This window comes from Rhea pennata, chromosome Z (genome assembly GCF_028389875.1).
Source record: "Rhea pennata isolate bPtePen1 chromosome Z, bPtePen1.pri, whole genome shotgun sequence".
Lineage (NCBI taxonomy): Eukaryota > Metazoa > Chordata > Aves > Rheiformes > Rheidae > Rhea > Rhea pennata.
This window is the reverse complement of record NC_084702.1, coordinates 37,965,436-37,980,308: the sequence shown is the minus strand read 5'-3', so window position 1 is coordinate 37,980,308 and position 14,873 is coordinate 37,965,436. Positions and strand designations below refer to the sequence as shown.

Here is a 14,873-nt window from a genome sequence, read left to right as displayed (position 1 = left end):
TTACGTACTGAATCTGTCTGTTTTTATTACTTAGCAATATTGCTGTTCCAAGAAGCTATGATGCATTAATGTTCAATGTTATTTTAGATATATATATATATATATTTTATATGTATATAAATAATATATAGTATATCCATATATATAATATATTTATATATATATATACACACACACTACATATATGTATGGATATAATATTTCTTCAGGGATTGTGCTGGAAGGATGTGTGGGTTTGCGTGCTGGAAAATACATACTAAATGGTCAAACTGAGAAAATGGAAGAAACTAATTCTCACAGAGTAATAAAATATTTACCTAGAATAAGGGCAGCAATTCATTAGAAGAGGTGTCAGACATTTAAAGGTGTAACAACCTGTTATCTACCTCTCTGGAAGAATTATGTTTCACATTAATTCTCACTATATATAATTGTTAGTTTTCCTTGTTATTTAGTCATACAGAAATAGATGTTGAGGAAATCATAAAAGGCAAGTGAAACAGATAAAATGAATCACAATCTAATCTCAAATAAAAATTTCCCTGGCTCTCAAAAGAGGGTATCTGGGGAGTTACAGTGTAAGCCAATGCTGACAGATGGTAGGAGTGATTTTAAAATAGTATAAGGGAACGTGTAGGCGAGAGGAAGGAAGAAGGAAAATTGAAGGAAAGATCTATGTAAAGCATGGTTGTATTCAAAATGGTAATGGCAAGGCAGTATGTCAATATCCCACTCTTATTTCTTTAGTACTTTTCAGACCCAGTCTGATATTTTACAAGTAAAGATGTTTATTTTTTTGTCAGCCCTGTGAGTACAACCCACAGCCTAAAAAGTCATCTGGCTTCTTTCTGGCGTTGACGTTGCCAGCTATAAAGACTCTGCGCTTGGAACTTAGTTAACTATTCTGCTGATGGTATGTGAGCTAGGAAGGAATCCAGCTCACTGTCAGAGAACTATATTAGTTCTGCAGGTCTAATAAGATTAAAAGTACTGAAACATATTACTTCTACAGCAACAGAAGCAGAGACTGGAAGAAACAGATAAAAAGTTATTTTCACATGGTCATTTTTTCTAATCAGAGCCTCACTCAGAATAATGTAACTTTATCCATAAATGAAAGACAGCGAAGCAAGTAAAACTAAATGTGCTGTTTGTATTCCAGGTGAAAGACAGGATGTACACAGCAGTGAAAAGCTGGAAGTCTCTGTTTTTCCAGTAGTTTCCCAGTACTTGTATCTGTACAGTATTTAGAGGTGCTTGAACTTAAAATATATCACAAAATGAATAAATGTTACCTGTTGTAATCCACAAGCTGAAGTGGTGGTTACATGTTAGAATGGAAGGCCAGCGTTGGATGAGGCAGGAAAAGGGAGAATTTTTGTGGCAAATTGATTTATTCATTTATTTTCGTAGAAGTACTTGAAGATTTGCAGAAGATAATCGTATTAAACTGAGTGAACATTTTTCAAGTTAACTTTTGTGTTTATAGATACGTTAGCCTCTTGATAAGATTATGTTCTGCTAGATTCTGGTGCCAGTTAATACCTATTAGAACTTTTTTTTTTTCTAAAATTATAATTCTATAATTCTAATATAATCTTTTTCTTTCTAAATTTGCTTTCTAAAATTGTTGAACGTAGATCACAGCGTCACACTGAAAGTGATAAACTGCAGTATCTAAACACTACTAAATATAAGGTGGGTGCAGAGCACATGTAGGACCTTCGATAAGATTGTGCAGCAAGCAGATACAGTTTGTGTCTGGACATACTTAGCTTTGTCCTGCAGTCTGAGATAGATTGGACCATGGCTACCCAACACGCAAAAGCTCCTCTCTGAGTTCATTTGCAGTGAGAAAAAGAGCAGTTTTGAGAGCCATTGTTCAACTGAGTAAAGGACATCCACCAAATGTGGGAAGAGGCTTTTTAATCTGTCCCGCTCCCCTTCCTTTATTGAACTGAACAGGAACCAAGTGACCTTAAGTTCACTCTGACATGATGTGCTTGTTTCTGGGATACTACTTTTTGTGAGTCATTCAGTTCCAGCAAACTGCTGCTTACAATTCCACAGTTATGCTTGTGTGTAGTGTAATAAATAATTCTTGGTAAATAAGCAGCTCTCGGATGATGTTGTACAGTGATTGCACAATGCACAGGGGTTCAGAGACAACTTACAGGAGTGCTAACTGCCTTTGTTTATGTTAATATTTAAAATCTCTATCTTATTTCCTACTTAAATTATAGGTGAATGGAGCTTCTCTTTTGAATATGAAATTGAATAAGTGGTATCATTTATCCTGTACTGTACTAAGGCTGGCAATTTTAAGATACAGGTTAAACAATCTTATATTTTTTTACAGGCAGACAGTGGAACGTGTGACATTGCAGAACCAACTGCAGCAGCTTTTAGAAGCCCAGCGTTCAGAGGGCAAGTCAGTGCCCACGACTCCAAGGTAACGTGACTGGAATTCTACTATATCTTAGATTTGAGCAGTTTCCTGGTGTTGAGCAGTTTCAGGAGAAGCTGTGACCTGTCTGAATAGTAAATGTGTTCTGTCAAAGTAAGTCTGTTTCTTTTACCTTGTGGACTTGAAGCTGAGCTGTTAGAATTTGACAGTGCATGAAGTTGTATAAATATTGGACATTTTGAGTATGAAATTAATAGTCCCTGTTCCCCAGAAGAGTAAAAATCAGATTTACAGTGGAACAGAATATATTTTGTATTAGATGAATAGCAGAGAATCATAGAAACCCCTAGGAAAATTGTAAAGTTTGACCTTGTGGTAGTCCACCATATATTCCTGCCAGCTGTAATTTATAAAGCCAGTTACCAACAAAACCTGCTTTCAGATTAATAAGACTTCTTATGCTCATTAAATTTTGCCTGTAGTAGCTTGTATAAAAAGTCAAAGCTACAGAATTCTTATGTTTAATTTATATTGTCAGTACCAGTCCCAGATAAAGACACAAACTGAGTAACCTAAAGACTGGAGCCTAAATGATTCTACCATAAACTTCCAGTGTGATGTATGTAAGTCAAGTAAGCACACAACTTCACTCTAGGTAGCAATCTCAAGCAGACGCTGAAAGGGGAAAAGTAACTCATACAAACAGGACTCAATTCATCATTATTTTCTAATTCAGTTTCTCATCTAGAAAACAGATACCATGTTTTTCCTTGTTTCAGAGTTGTAGGGAGCCAAATACGTGTTAAAGTATAAACCCAACACAAAAGCTCCTGCTGACATCAGTGGTCTGAGCTTTGGGCCATCAAGTGTGAATGTGTAGGAACAATGACTGCTTTCTGTTCCATTTTTATTAAATTTCATGCGCTATGGGAAGCAAGTGCTCCATATTTCTGAAGTAAATCTGTCAGTGCTTCATGCAAATGCAAATCATTACAGAAATAGGTGACAAATAAAGATACTGGGTTTAGAGATGTATTTATACAGAGGAGCATGGGCTAGGAAAAGACTGAAAACTGACTAACAAATCCAAACTCTTGCTAAAGTAAAAAAACACATTGGGAAGAGTTGTAGACTCATGGTCTTTGTCTTCCCTGTCTGCCAGCCTAACAGAGATAATGGGACCAAATGCTGTCTTGCAGCTTGTTTGGTTTCTGTAATTTTTGCTGGCTGAAATTTTCCGGTGATTTTGTCTCTGAGTAGTGGTGAGCTCCAGGACTCACTTTCAGTATTGGATAAGGTGAGGTGATTTCTCATCATTCATTATTTCTGTGGAAGGGTAGGTTTCAACACCTTTTTAATTAAATGAGTTAGTTTGAAAGTGGTATTATGTTATTTTAGCTTGATTTCATAGTTAGTTGCTGCCTTTCCTCCCAGCTAGAATTCACTCGTGGATATGATCATCTTGCAAAGATACAGCAGTAGATATAATAGAATCTAACCCTTCTAATAGGTTTAGATTCTTATGTTGCTTCTAGATACATATATACTCTTTAGTGTCGTCATTTTGATTTGCATATATTCCCACAATAAAAAAAAGCTCATAATGAGTTGAAGTGGCTAGTGATATATGTGAATTTTGTATACTGTTGTAACTATGGACTCTTCAGAATAGAATTTTCTTGGAAATGGGAGGAAATGAGATTCATGGATTTAGTGGCTCACACTAACCTTAATTTTGTCACTTTACCCTTGCTCAGAGGAAAGGCAGTTTATAATAAGAATGTGGAGTTTCACGAGCTCTCAGGTATGTCATGGGGAAAGAACTGAGCTCTGTAATTTACGTTCTTTACGAATCAGACTTGAGACTGCTGTATCCTCACTTTGTAACATTTGCAGTTCTAAATTTAATTTATTGTTCTAGTAGTACTGAAATAAATTCATGTCACCTTTTTCATGCTTTCAGTATTTCATATCTGAAAAGGTTTTGAGTGTGAATGACCCTGACTTTTTATGTAGTCTTATATGGCTATTATCAATACCAGATGAAGTTTAAGATATATGGAATCGCTGCTATACAGACAGCTGGTATTTTTACTGCATTTAGAATAAACTACTTTTGTATTATGATGTGACTTGAAGAGTAGAGCATTTTGGTTTGCCCTTTTTTTTTTTTTAATGTCTGTGGGTTTCCCCCCCCCCCCCAACCTTTTAAAACATACTAGCCCCCATAGAAATAAGAAATTATAGTTTCTCTAAAACCATCCTCAGAAAGTCATCTTTGGTATTGAAATGACCATTCTAAGTTTTGGTTTTAAGGAGTATTCTTTCAAGGAAAAAAAAAAATAAAGAAACAGATTCAAATCCCAGTTAGGAATGGAAGCAGGATTATATCCTTCTCTTTGCAGTCTTCACTCTAGCATCAAAATAATGAATTCCGTGTGAGTAACGATGAAGAGTACGAGTAACAATAAGCTGGGATGGACATGAACACTGGAAATGGCAGTTTCACATTCTGTATGTTCATTGATTTGCCTGTGGTGTTGAAATTTTCTCCTCCCCCTTTTTTTTTAAGCTCACCATCATCTCCTGCTTCTGGCAAACCCCAGTGGAAACCTTCTGAAGCAGATGAATTGTCTCTACCAAAAAGTAAATTGAACACCCAAGATGGGATTCAGATTCTTGGCAGCCTGGGAACTTCTAGCCGCACTCGGGCCAAGATAAAAGATGAGGACTCGGATAAAATCCTACGCCAGTTGTTGGGAAAGGAAATCTCTGAAAATGTCTGTATGCAGGAAAAGCTTTCTTTGGAATTTCAGGATGCTCATGCTTCCTCCAAGAATGTGAAGAAGATTCTGCCAGAGAAAAGGGAGCTGAAGTTAGCCAGACTGAGGCAACTTATGCAGAGATCTCTCAGTGAGTCTGACACAGACTCAGCTAATTCTGAGGACCATAAGAACACTCCTGTGAAAAGAACTGACAAACCAAGGCCTCAACCCATAGTAGAAAGTGTTGAGAGCACAGAAAGTTTGCATCTGATGATTAAGAAACATACTTCAGCAGCAGGGCGCCGCTTCCCTTTTGGTATCAGAGTTTCTAAGTCTGTGGATGGCCACAGTCCTTCCCCTACTTCAGAGAGCAGCGATCCAGATAGTGAATCCCAGTATCAGTCTGGTACTGTATCTCAGAGCCAGTTTTCTGGAGACAACTCTCCATCCAGCTCTGATAGTGCCATTGCTCAAAAGGTTGCCACAAGCCCTAAAAGTGCCCTCAAGTCTCCATCTTCAAAGCGCAGAACCTCCCAAAATTTGAAACTCAGAGTAACCTTTGAGGAGCCTGTGGTGCAGGTGGAGCTGACAGAGACAGAACTGAATGAGGAAAAGGATAAAGACCGGGGTAAAGCACTTTTGCGGGCACCACCTAGCACTGGAGAACCAGTTGGGGACCAGCTGAAAAGACCTTTTGGAACCTTTAGATCCATAATGGAGACACTGAGTGGTAACCAGAATAACAACAACAACTGTCAAACAGCAAACCTAATCAAAACCTCATCAACACTGCCTTTTACTTCATTAGGAAGGAAGACAGCAGATAGCAAGGGAAATCCAGCAACTCCCGTAAAAGGAAGAAACAAGACAGTGAGTGCACTAAAAGGAGGAAGAGCCTTTTCTTCTCTTTTCTTTTTAAATAATGAATAGTTTTGAGAGCAGCTTATTCCTACCTTACTATAGCAAGAGGATTTCCACAAACGCTCTACTGTATATGACCAGTAGAAGGCCAGTCCACTGTCTTAATTTTGGAAGGCTTTTTCAAGGAGAGGCAGGTGCTGCTTGTATGCAGAGTCTCTGCTCTGGTGCATGCAGTATGTTTGCTCTCTATCAAAAGCTCTCCACAAAGATGTGATTGACCCGGAATGAATGTTTAGTGTTGTGAGAATGTCAGACTTGAATCCATGGGATTTTTGGGGAGTAAATAACTGAAGGACTAGCCCTGTCCTGTAGCCATGACCAATGAAGGTGACAGGATAAAAATAGATGTCAGAATATAAATAGGAAAAATAGCAGAAGAGGTCCTTCCTGCTTCTGTGGGAGGTACAGCCATCCCCTAGGTGCCTAAGCTATCAGTACTCAATCTCCTTTGCACATCCTCTCCTCACAGTATGCAGTCTGCTCTTGGCAGACCACCTATGGGTGGTCTATAGTAACATGTGCTGAAGCTGGATCATCCCCTTACCACAGGCAAGGCTCTTTCTGGGATCACAATAGAGGGATTGCTCCAGTCAGAAGGCTGGCTCTCTTGGGAGGCCAAGGAAAGGAGAAAAACTACTCCAAACAAATATCTCTTGCAAGAGAAAGGAAGAGATGTTGAATGAAAATAGAGGTAGGAAGTACTGTGACCACAGCGTGCTTGTATATGGCAAAGAGAAGTGTGAATGTCTGGAGATAGAATAAAGAATTGAGTGAGAGGGAGTGGCGTATCATTTAATCCTCTGTGAAAGTGAGGGAAGAGGTGGATGAAAGTGAAGGAATAATTTCAAGATGAAAAAAAAAGAGAACATAAAGCAGGCCAAGAGAAGGAGGAGGAATAGTGAATTATATACTGTAAAAAGTATGACAAGGTAGTGGGAGAAAAACACAGGAAAATCTTAGGCATAGAGAAGATAAAATGAGCATGGAAAAAAAAGTGGAAAGAGAAAATTAGAAAATAGTGAAAGTGTTCCATATTAATGGATACTGTGGATAGAATAGTGTCATACCAGAATGTTAAATGAAATTAATACTTCAAAGCAGACCAAACAAGCTAGATTGAAGTAGAAGTGCAGTTAATAAAGTTTACCAAGAATCATAATACGGGCTGCTGATTGTAGCCTATAAATAACTCATGGATTGTCTAGACGAACTGCCAATTTAACATAGAAATATTTTCATAATATAACAGCAAATTTATTTGAAAGGGTGATTTGTATTTTTTAGTGGTAGAATGCAAGGCAGTCTGTCTTCAAAGATGTTCTGATAGGCAGTAAGCTCATAAATAGCTTTCATAAGCTAAGACGCCCTAAGAAGTTTGAAGAGCTAGGTGAGCGAATCTTAACAGTATTGACACTTGCACTGTAAAATGCATGTTACCTATGAAAGGGCCACATTTGCATGTTGCTATTGCCAAACCTCAAAATTGTAGGGGGAAAAAAGAAAACTTTAATACCAACTCAAAGAACCCCTGCACATAGCTTGAAGAGGTAACAACAGATTTAGCCTTGTTTTATAACTTCAAAAATAAAAAAATTGCAGTGGTTATTTGCATGTTTTGATAGACTTCCATATTATGCATGTGTTAAGCTCTTTGCATGTTTTCAACCGATTTGTATGTTGTACTTCCTTAGGGGCCTTACTTCATCTACACCAGTCTTTCCTCTAGCACGCTGAATGAAGAACATCTGTGTAACTATGCTTGGTATGTGCTTATGCATGGTGAAGTTCAGTATTTCTGTCACTTTTTTCCTCTAATTGCATGTTTGCTAAAATTACTCATAGCTGAATAGTAGTATTGATTGATGCACAAGAGAAAATAGATGAATATTTAAATTCCTAGGAAAATAGAAATTTATGATGGATTTTTGCTGATGTCACCAGTGAACTGGCTACAAGAGTTCAGTTCTAAGCATGTATAAAAAGTAGTCAAAGTCATAAATTCACCAAGGAGTTTAGCTCACTTTGGCTGGGTATTCAGCCTCTGTTGAATGGAAGTCAAATACTAGATGAGAGTGGAAATTAAATTTCCTCTCATGAAGAGAGCAAAAACACTACAGTTCTTCTCTAACTATAGAGTACAAAAAAGAACGTGAGGTGGAATGCTGTTCTTTAAGTGCAGTGCTCTCCTATTTTTGCACATTTTCCTTGTTCTCCCTCAGACTTTTAAAGTTAAAAAGTCTGTTAACTTTAACTATGTTTAATCTCCTGAGTTTAGATATATTCCATCGGGAGTATCAGGCGGATAAATGCCAGTCTTTCAAGATCCATAAAGACACGTTGGAAAAAACAGTACTTGACTTGTTTTATAAGCAAATGCTTTATAATGCTTCTCTGTCGCTTTTGTTCTACTGTAGCAATTCCAGAATTAATGTGATAATAGGGTTTTTTCTGTTAAACTGAGATGTAAATCCTTTCATAAAGCTTGAAAACAACTGTTCACACTAAAGCTATACATTTGAAGGTACTTCTGCAGAAAATTTTAAATTAATCATTCTCTAATTCAGGAGCTTGTATCACTTTCAAGTTATTCTTTTCTAAATGCCTAAGAGATTTCTTTACTCACTTGTTTTCTAATGCCAGGAACTTCCCTTATTTAAAACACATTTTCGTTTGTGTTTGGTACATTTATGAATTTTCATAATTCAAAAGGGAGTCTTGTTCTGAAATCATTGACACAGTGTATGTGAAACCAGATACAGAACTGTGAGGTTTCTGGAGTTTTCATTCTCTCCTAAAGATACAGGGAAATTCCACTGCAGAAAACTACTGTACCTGAGCAGTTCCATGTGGCATCTGTGAGTGGTCTCCGGTCAAAGGCCCAGTTTTCCATCCAAACAGTGGGGAGATACAAGATCATTAATCTCATCCATATGTTAGAACCATCTCACAGATGTAACCAGTTCTCGTAATAGGATGTAGCTTCACGTAAATCCTCCTGTGTGAGAAGTCCCTGGCAGCACGGCATTTCCTCTTACCTCTCGTTGTAAGAGATACTGCAGGTCTGGCTGCAGCTTTCAGAATCGCCTGCTGGAAAAATGAGGGTCGGGGTTGGGCCTGCCATTCTAGCCATGCTGGCAGGCGCAGCTGAACCACCATGTCCCCAGCCTGCTCCTCCACATGGTGTTCCCCTGACAGTGGAGCACTTGGAAAATGAGAGAGTCAGTTTAAGGGAAATTGCCAGTCGTCCCCAAAGTGAAAGGACTGGTATAGGTGGTGGCAGAGAAAGTATCTCAAGAGCAAGTATGTGCCTGATCTGTTCTTTCTTTCTTCTTTAAGAGAGGGGAAAAGGGGTTGAGCAGGGCAGTCTGGGGCTTTCTGAAGGGAACGGGAAACAAGGAGCGCTGGATACAGTGAGGGCACAGCTTGAAGAGGTTCTCTTACTAGGACAAAAGTCAGCAAATAGTGTGCAACACAGTGTAGTGTTAGATTTCCGAAATTCACGTAAAAATGGAAAATGTATTGTGGTCATCAAAAGTCAGAACACAGACCTGAATGTTCCCAAAATTTCCAAGCCAGCTTTTGTGATACTTTTTAGTCTGTTTCATGGTTTTTGAATGAGCAAAAGGAGTGGTTGCCCTGTAGACTGTGAAACTTAGAAAAACATTGCCATCATGTGCACTACAAGTCCCTGGACACAGTCTAAATTTTTCTCTGGATGGTCTGGGGAGACTGTGTAATTATCATTTCAGAGCTACTCAAAAAAGAAGCTTTCTGCAATCATCTACAATCATTGTAGGTGATTGTATTGATGGGTTATACTACGGGATACAGTCCCAAACTTATTTTAACTCAAACTCTTATATGGGGGATTTTGTTAGCAAGTTCTGAAATCTGAAAGCATTATAGGAAATCTACCTGGAATCAAATGACATTTTTGTCCACCAGATTCCAGCTGTTTTTTGTTCAGCTTCTATTTCTTTTGTTTGTTTTATTTCTTCATTCAAAATACTTACCTTGAGGTCTTATACTTTACTTTTTCAAATTGTTCACAGCTTAATAGTAGAAAATTATATTACATTTTCTAGTATCCTTTTAAAATTAGATACACCGTATTTTTTATAAGAGCTAAGAGCGAGCTGTAGAGGATGAGTTGGGATATTTTTTCCTCTTTTGGAAAGATTTGCTAGTTTCTTGTGTATTACAGTTCCAAACAAATGTTTGTAGTTATTTCCATCTTACATGTAAGTGAAAGAACAGTGAACTGTTCTTTCCCACACTTTAAATCATTTCAGATCTGCAGTACATTAAAGTGAGCACTAACTCACCTTAACAGTACAAAACCTTGTATCAGCTGCAGCTGTCAACAGCTGAAGATGTCTAATACTTCAGAGTCAATCAGCAAAATTTGCCATCAGGATTCTGTCAGATAATAAACGGGGACACTCTTAAAATAATAAATGGGTCTAGTGTAACAGATTTTCCACTGCCAGATCTAGTGTTGAATAAATTACAACTTTGATCTCAATCTGTGTGCTAGAAAACAAGATCTTTTTCTTAATAACATTTTAATGATTCAAACTAGTACAGTATAAAATCAATATAAAAATAATTTAGGCCTTGTTCCAGACAATTGATAGTAGTTCTGTTGTGAACTCTTATGATTATATTTCAGTGCCACTTGTGTAAAGAGGTGGTGAGTGCTTATCTGGTGGCACAGGCACCAGATACTAGAAATTTGGTTAGTAATTAGTAATATTACTAATGTATTTTCCTCAGGTCAACAGGCAGAGGGGGCAGTTGTAAAAGACATGTCTGTTCTGTGTTGTCACCTAGAGATATATCTGCAGTAGCTAGAAACAACTCTCTTAAAGATCATGGTGCAACTATAGGGCTGCAAAGTGGGGTGTGTGGAGTGCCAGTACAGCCTCTACCTGGATAGAGCTATGGGGACTCACCCATAATGTATTGCAGCACTGCAAAGCTAAGCTAACCCAATAGTTAATGAAATTGTCCTAACCTTACAAACCATCCTTTAATAGAGCTCCACAGTTAACACTCAAATATAATGTTGATAACAGCAATGCATGGTAAGTGCCAAAACATTACTGTGGGAAACATTTAAATGCTCCTGATTTTCTTCCTCTAATTAATTTCTACCAATTCTACCTCATGAAACTCAATTCTGTCTTTTGCGCTTACTTTCAGTGTACAGGCCACAGTAATTGAGATGAGTGGAGGAGACTCCACTCATGGTGCCTCATGCCCACTTATTTGGATCTGCAAGTACAGTCTCTGAGAAGGTCAGCTCCTGTTAAATCCTGGAGTAACCACAAGTCTATTTAAACATACTAAGTATCAGTCTTTTGTGGATATTTAGCAATTTGTGGTGAGTGTAGACTGGCATAAATTAAAGCGATCTGGTTTACAAGAATCAGGGTCACAAATATGTGAGCTTCAGGCAAGCTTTTTATAGACATACCCCTTACACTTTGCTGTGGGTTTTTAACCTCCCTGCAAGATCTATCCTTTGCAACAACAAACCAACTAGCCATGATTGTATAGTAGGAGTTTTGCTGTTAAGCAGTAATAGCTAAAAATAAGACATTTAACCATTTTGAAAGTTGCTGTGGCCTAGATGTTTTCTCCAAAATCCTTCACTGAAAGGGAAGATTAGGGAACAGGTCGGAGATTCAGAAGAAGGACTTATGAAAACAACTGGGGAAAACTTAGATGAGAACTTAGATGTTACAAATGATCAGGATTTGGTTTTTCTACTTTAACTGGAAAACTGAGATTTGTGTCACAAACAGTAGATTTTTTTAAAAAATTGCATGATGTGGAAATGAAGATACAATATAGAGGAAGGATCTTTATCTGTGTATCTAATAAAATCTTAATGATTTAAATTAAGATTTTACCTAAATTACAATGTTGAAAGAGATACAGGCCCTGCCTCAAAAAAGCTTAAGTAGAATTACTGCTTGCTATTTTTCCTACTGCCTGTGCCACCATCTTCTACTTAAGCAGACATATAAACTAAGGCCTGCATATCACTCATTCCCTTCATTTGCAGTTACAAATCAACTCCTTAGTTGTAATGAATCTTTTCATCATTTTGTTACTTTCCGCTAAAGGATCTAGGAATTTTTTGTGCATTCTACCCATTACCAGAACATTTTGACAATGTCCTGATTCATGATTTCACTCACAAAGCTCCTGGTCTTTCCGGTGGTTTTCCAGTTTTGATTGCAGAATTGTAGCTAAAAGAAAGTTAGTAAGAATCTACAGTATTGAGAAATGTGTACTATGTGTACCATGCCTAGAGAAATAAGCCCAGAGAAGAAGATTAATTCAAAGTTCAAAATTTGCAAACTGGATAAAGCAGAGTAAATAAAAGCAAGACAGATCCCTTTATATCGTTGTTGTTACCATGAGTAATTTTCTTCTTTTTCTCTCTAGGCATGATAACATCAATAGGAAAAGCCAGAAATCTTACAGTCAAAGTCCTGAAGAACCAGAGCTGCAGGAGTTCTTCCTCTAAACCACATCTCATGATGTCTCACTTTGTTTGAAATGCCCGAGATATATCCTTTTGAAAAACACTAATATGAGACATACCCCTCACCAGCAAAACAGCAAACTGTTAGGATGCCTTAATTTGTAGCAGTTAGATCGTATACAAAACTTTTTTATGATATATGTGTATATGTAACTTGTTTGTAAGCTGTACTGTGTAAAGGCATGGGTGAGCAAGAGTAATGGTTTGAAAATTGTTATGACACAGGCAACCCTCCAAAATGTTTGTTGGGCCATTGAACACATTTTGTACTTCCTCTATTGCATGGATATAGTGTCATATTTCTTTATTTCCCTTTCTCAATGACAGATACTGTAAAAGTATCAGCCAGGACTCTGCCTGCTCAGCTCCTCAATGAGACCAAGGCAAAAGCATTGATTTTTTTTTTTTCTAGTATGTTTTGTCTGTTGTTTTTTCTATTTTTTTGTATAAAGGAAATAAAGACAGTGTTAATAGGACACACTGAATGCAGATACTTCTCATATTTCATTCTTTCTTCCCTATAGCTTTAGATGGTTTATTGGTCTTTTTGGTGTTCTTTTTGGAGATAGTGAGATGGTATCCAGCACCAGGAGTTAAGTACAGAAAATCGGTTGGGTCAAGAATTTCTTTAATGTTTAATGGTCATTTAACAGGTTTAAAATGTAAAGAAATCAAAAAATGCATAAATGCAATTTTAAGTTACTATTTATTGTTATTTGCTGAACATTGGCTATGTGCTCAGCACTTTTCAAATCACCTCATGGTCCATTAAGACCCAGTTTGATTTCCTCAAAGTCATCATGATCCTTTCATTGAATGCACTTGGAACCTTTTGGAAAAAAATGATTAACTCTGTTTCTGGTAACTGTCAGTATTTGTTAGGTCTGTCATACAGTACAAGATTCCAAAGCAGACTACTAGGCAATTTTTACTTGACATATTTATTTGTACCATATATGTATGTTTATACTTGATTGATTTTGATAATATTGATCTCTTTCCATTTGAAGACTACTGTGATTTGATGAGAAAGATCCTAATATATAAGAATTTACTTCAGTAACTGTTCTAATAAAACAGAGGGAAATCATAGGAGATTGGCCAAAGAAAATTTTTATCCCATATAAAATATACCACAATTCTGAAATTATACAAACTAAATTCCTGAAATTACAGAACTAGTTGTAAATAATGTGGAGCCCCGAGAGGATTTTGATGAAATACAATGGAGTCATTTTCTCTGTTCTTTTGCCTAACTTTTGCTGTGTAAATATTAATCACTGGGCTTCATCTCTAGCCAGTGGGGAGAGGTAGATACTTCCTTGATGTGATTCATCCTCCCTATTTTAGATACCTCATTTACAGAAGTGTGGTCTGATTGCACTGACTACCAGGGAAGTCTGGGTAGCTATCTTGGACGAGTTACTTAACATTTGGAAACCTGTAATTAAATGAGAGGACAGTCTTTCTTTGGGTCACTCTTCAGAATAATGTCAAGTTTAACCTTGCAACTGCCATAGACCAAGATGACTAAATGCCCCAGACCCCTGCTTACAGGCTCCAGATGAACACCGAGTGCTACTGGATAAAATGGAGGCAAATGAGAGATGAGGGGAAAAAAATTGAAGTAAGAAAAGCAGGCTCTTAGATAAATGTAATTCTGAGTTTTCGTCTGCAGTCGCAGTTCTTATCTGTCACTTGGCAATGCTTTGGTTTTTTGAGATAGAAGTAATAAACTTAGCACTCTAGCTGACCTGAGCTGTGTTGTTTAAAGAAACAATGAAACCTCCAAAAATATCTGTCAGCAGGAACAGCAGTACCTTTAACTGGGCCTCCCATCATCTGTGTGCGCATGAGAAATCTAAATGTAAAGCAAAAAGAGACACACGTGCTGCAGTTGCCAGAGTTTTGAAAGAGAGCATAGGGAAAGAGAGATCCTGTGTCTGGTGAATAGGCTTAAAATAAATGGGTAAAAAGTGTTTTTGAGAATGCGAAAAGTGTTGAGACTGACTTTGTGAATGGCAGAAGTGGGGGGTTACATAAAGGTTTGTGAAGGACATAGTCAATTAAAAAAAATCAAATATGCAATATATTTGAAATGTCTTAACCTCAACTATGGCTAGCTTGTTAACTGCACCCTTAAAATGACTGATGTGAAATTTTTGGCTTGTACGAGACAGTGGACAAAGGCTTGAAGGACAGTTTGAATCATAAAGGTCAC

The 14,873-nt window shown here is 37.4% G+C and overlaps 1 protein-coding gene across 7 annotated transcripts in view; it reads left to right on the top strand.

Annotated features, from left to right (window-relative positions):
- The window catches only part of SNCAIP (synuclein alpha interacting protein), an 82,773-nt gene extending 69,632 nt beyond the window's left edge, over positions 1 to 13,141 (top strand). For 6 of the 7 annotated variants that reach the window (XM_062599791.1, XM_062599789.1, XM_062599792.1 and 3 more), the window contains 3 exons: positions 2,360 to 2,452; positions 4,980 to 6,042; positions 12,553 to 12,642. In XM_062599791.1, coding sequence (XP_062455775.1) covers positions 2,360 to 2,452; positions 4,980 to 6,042; positions 12,553 to 12,558 — 1,162 coding nt within the window. In that variant the 3' untranslated portion in view covers positions 12,559 to 12,642. Of the gene's footprint in view, positions 1 to 2,359; positions 2,453 to 4,979; positions 6,043 to 7,784; positions 7,856 to 12,552 lie in introns of all 7 variants that reach the window. The other variant, XM_062599795.1, reaches the window with a different exon arrangement.
- Positions 13,142 to 14,873: the final 1,732 nt, after the last annotated feature.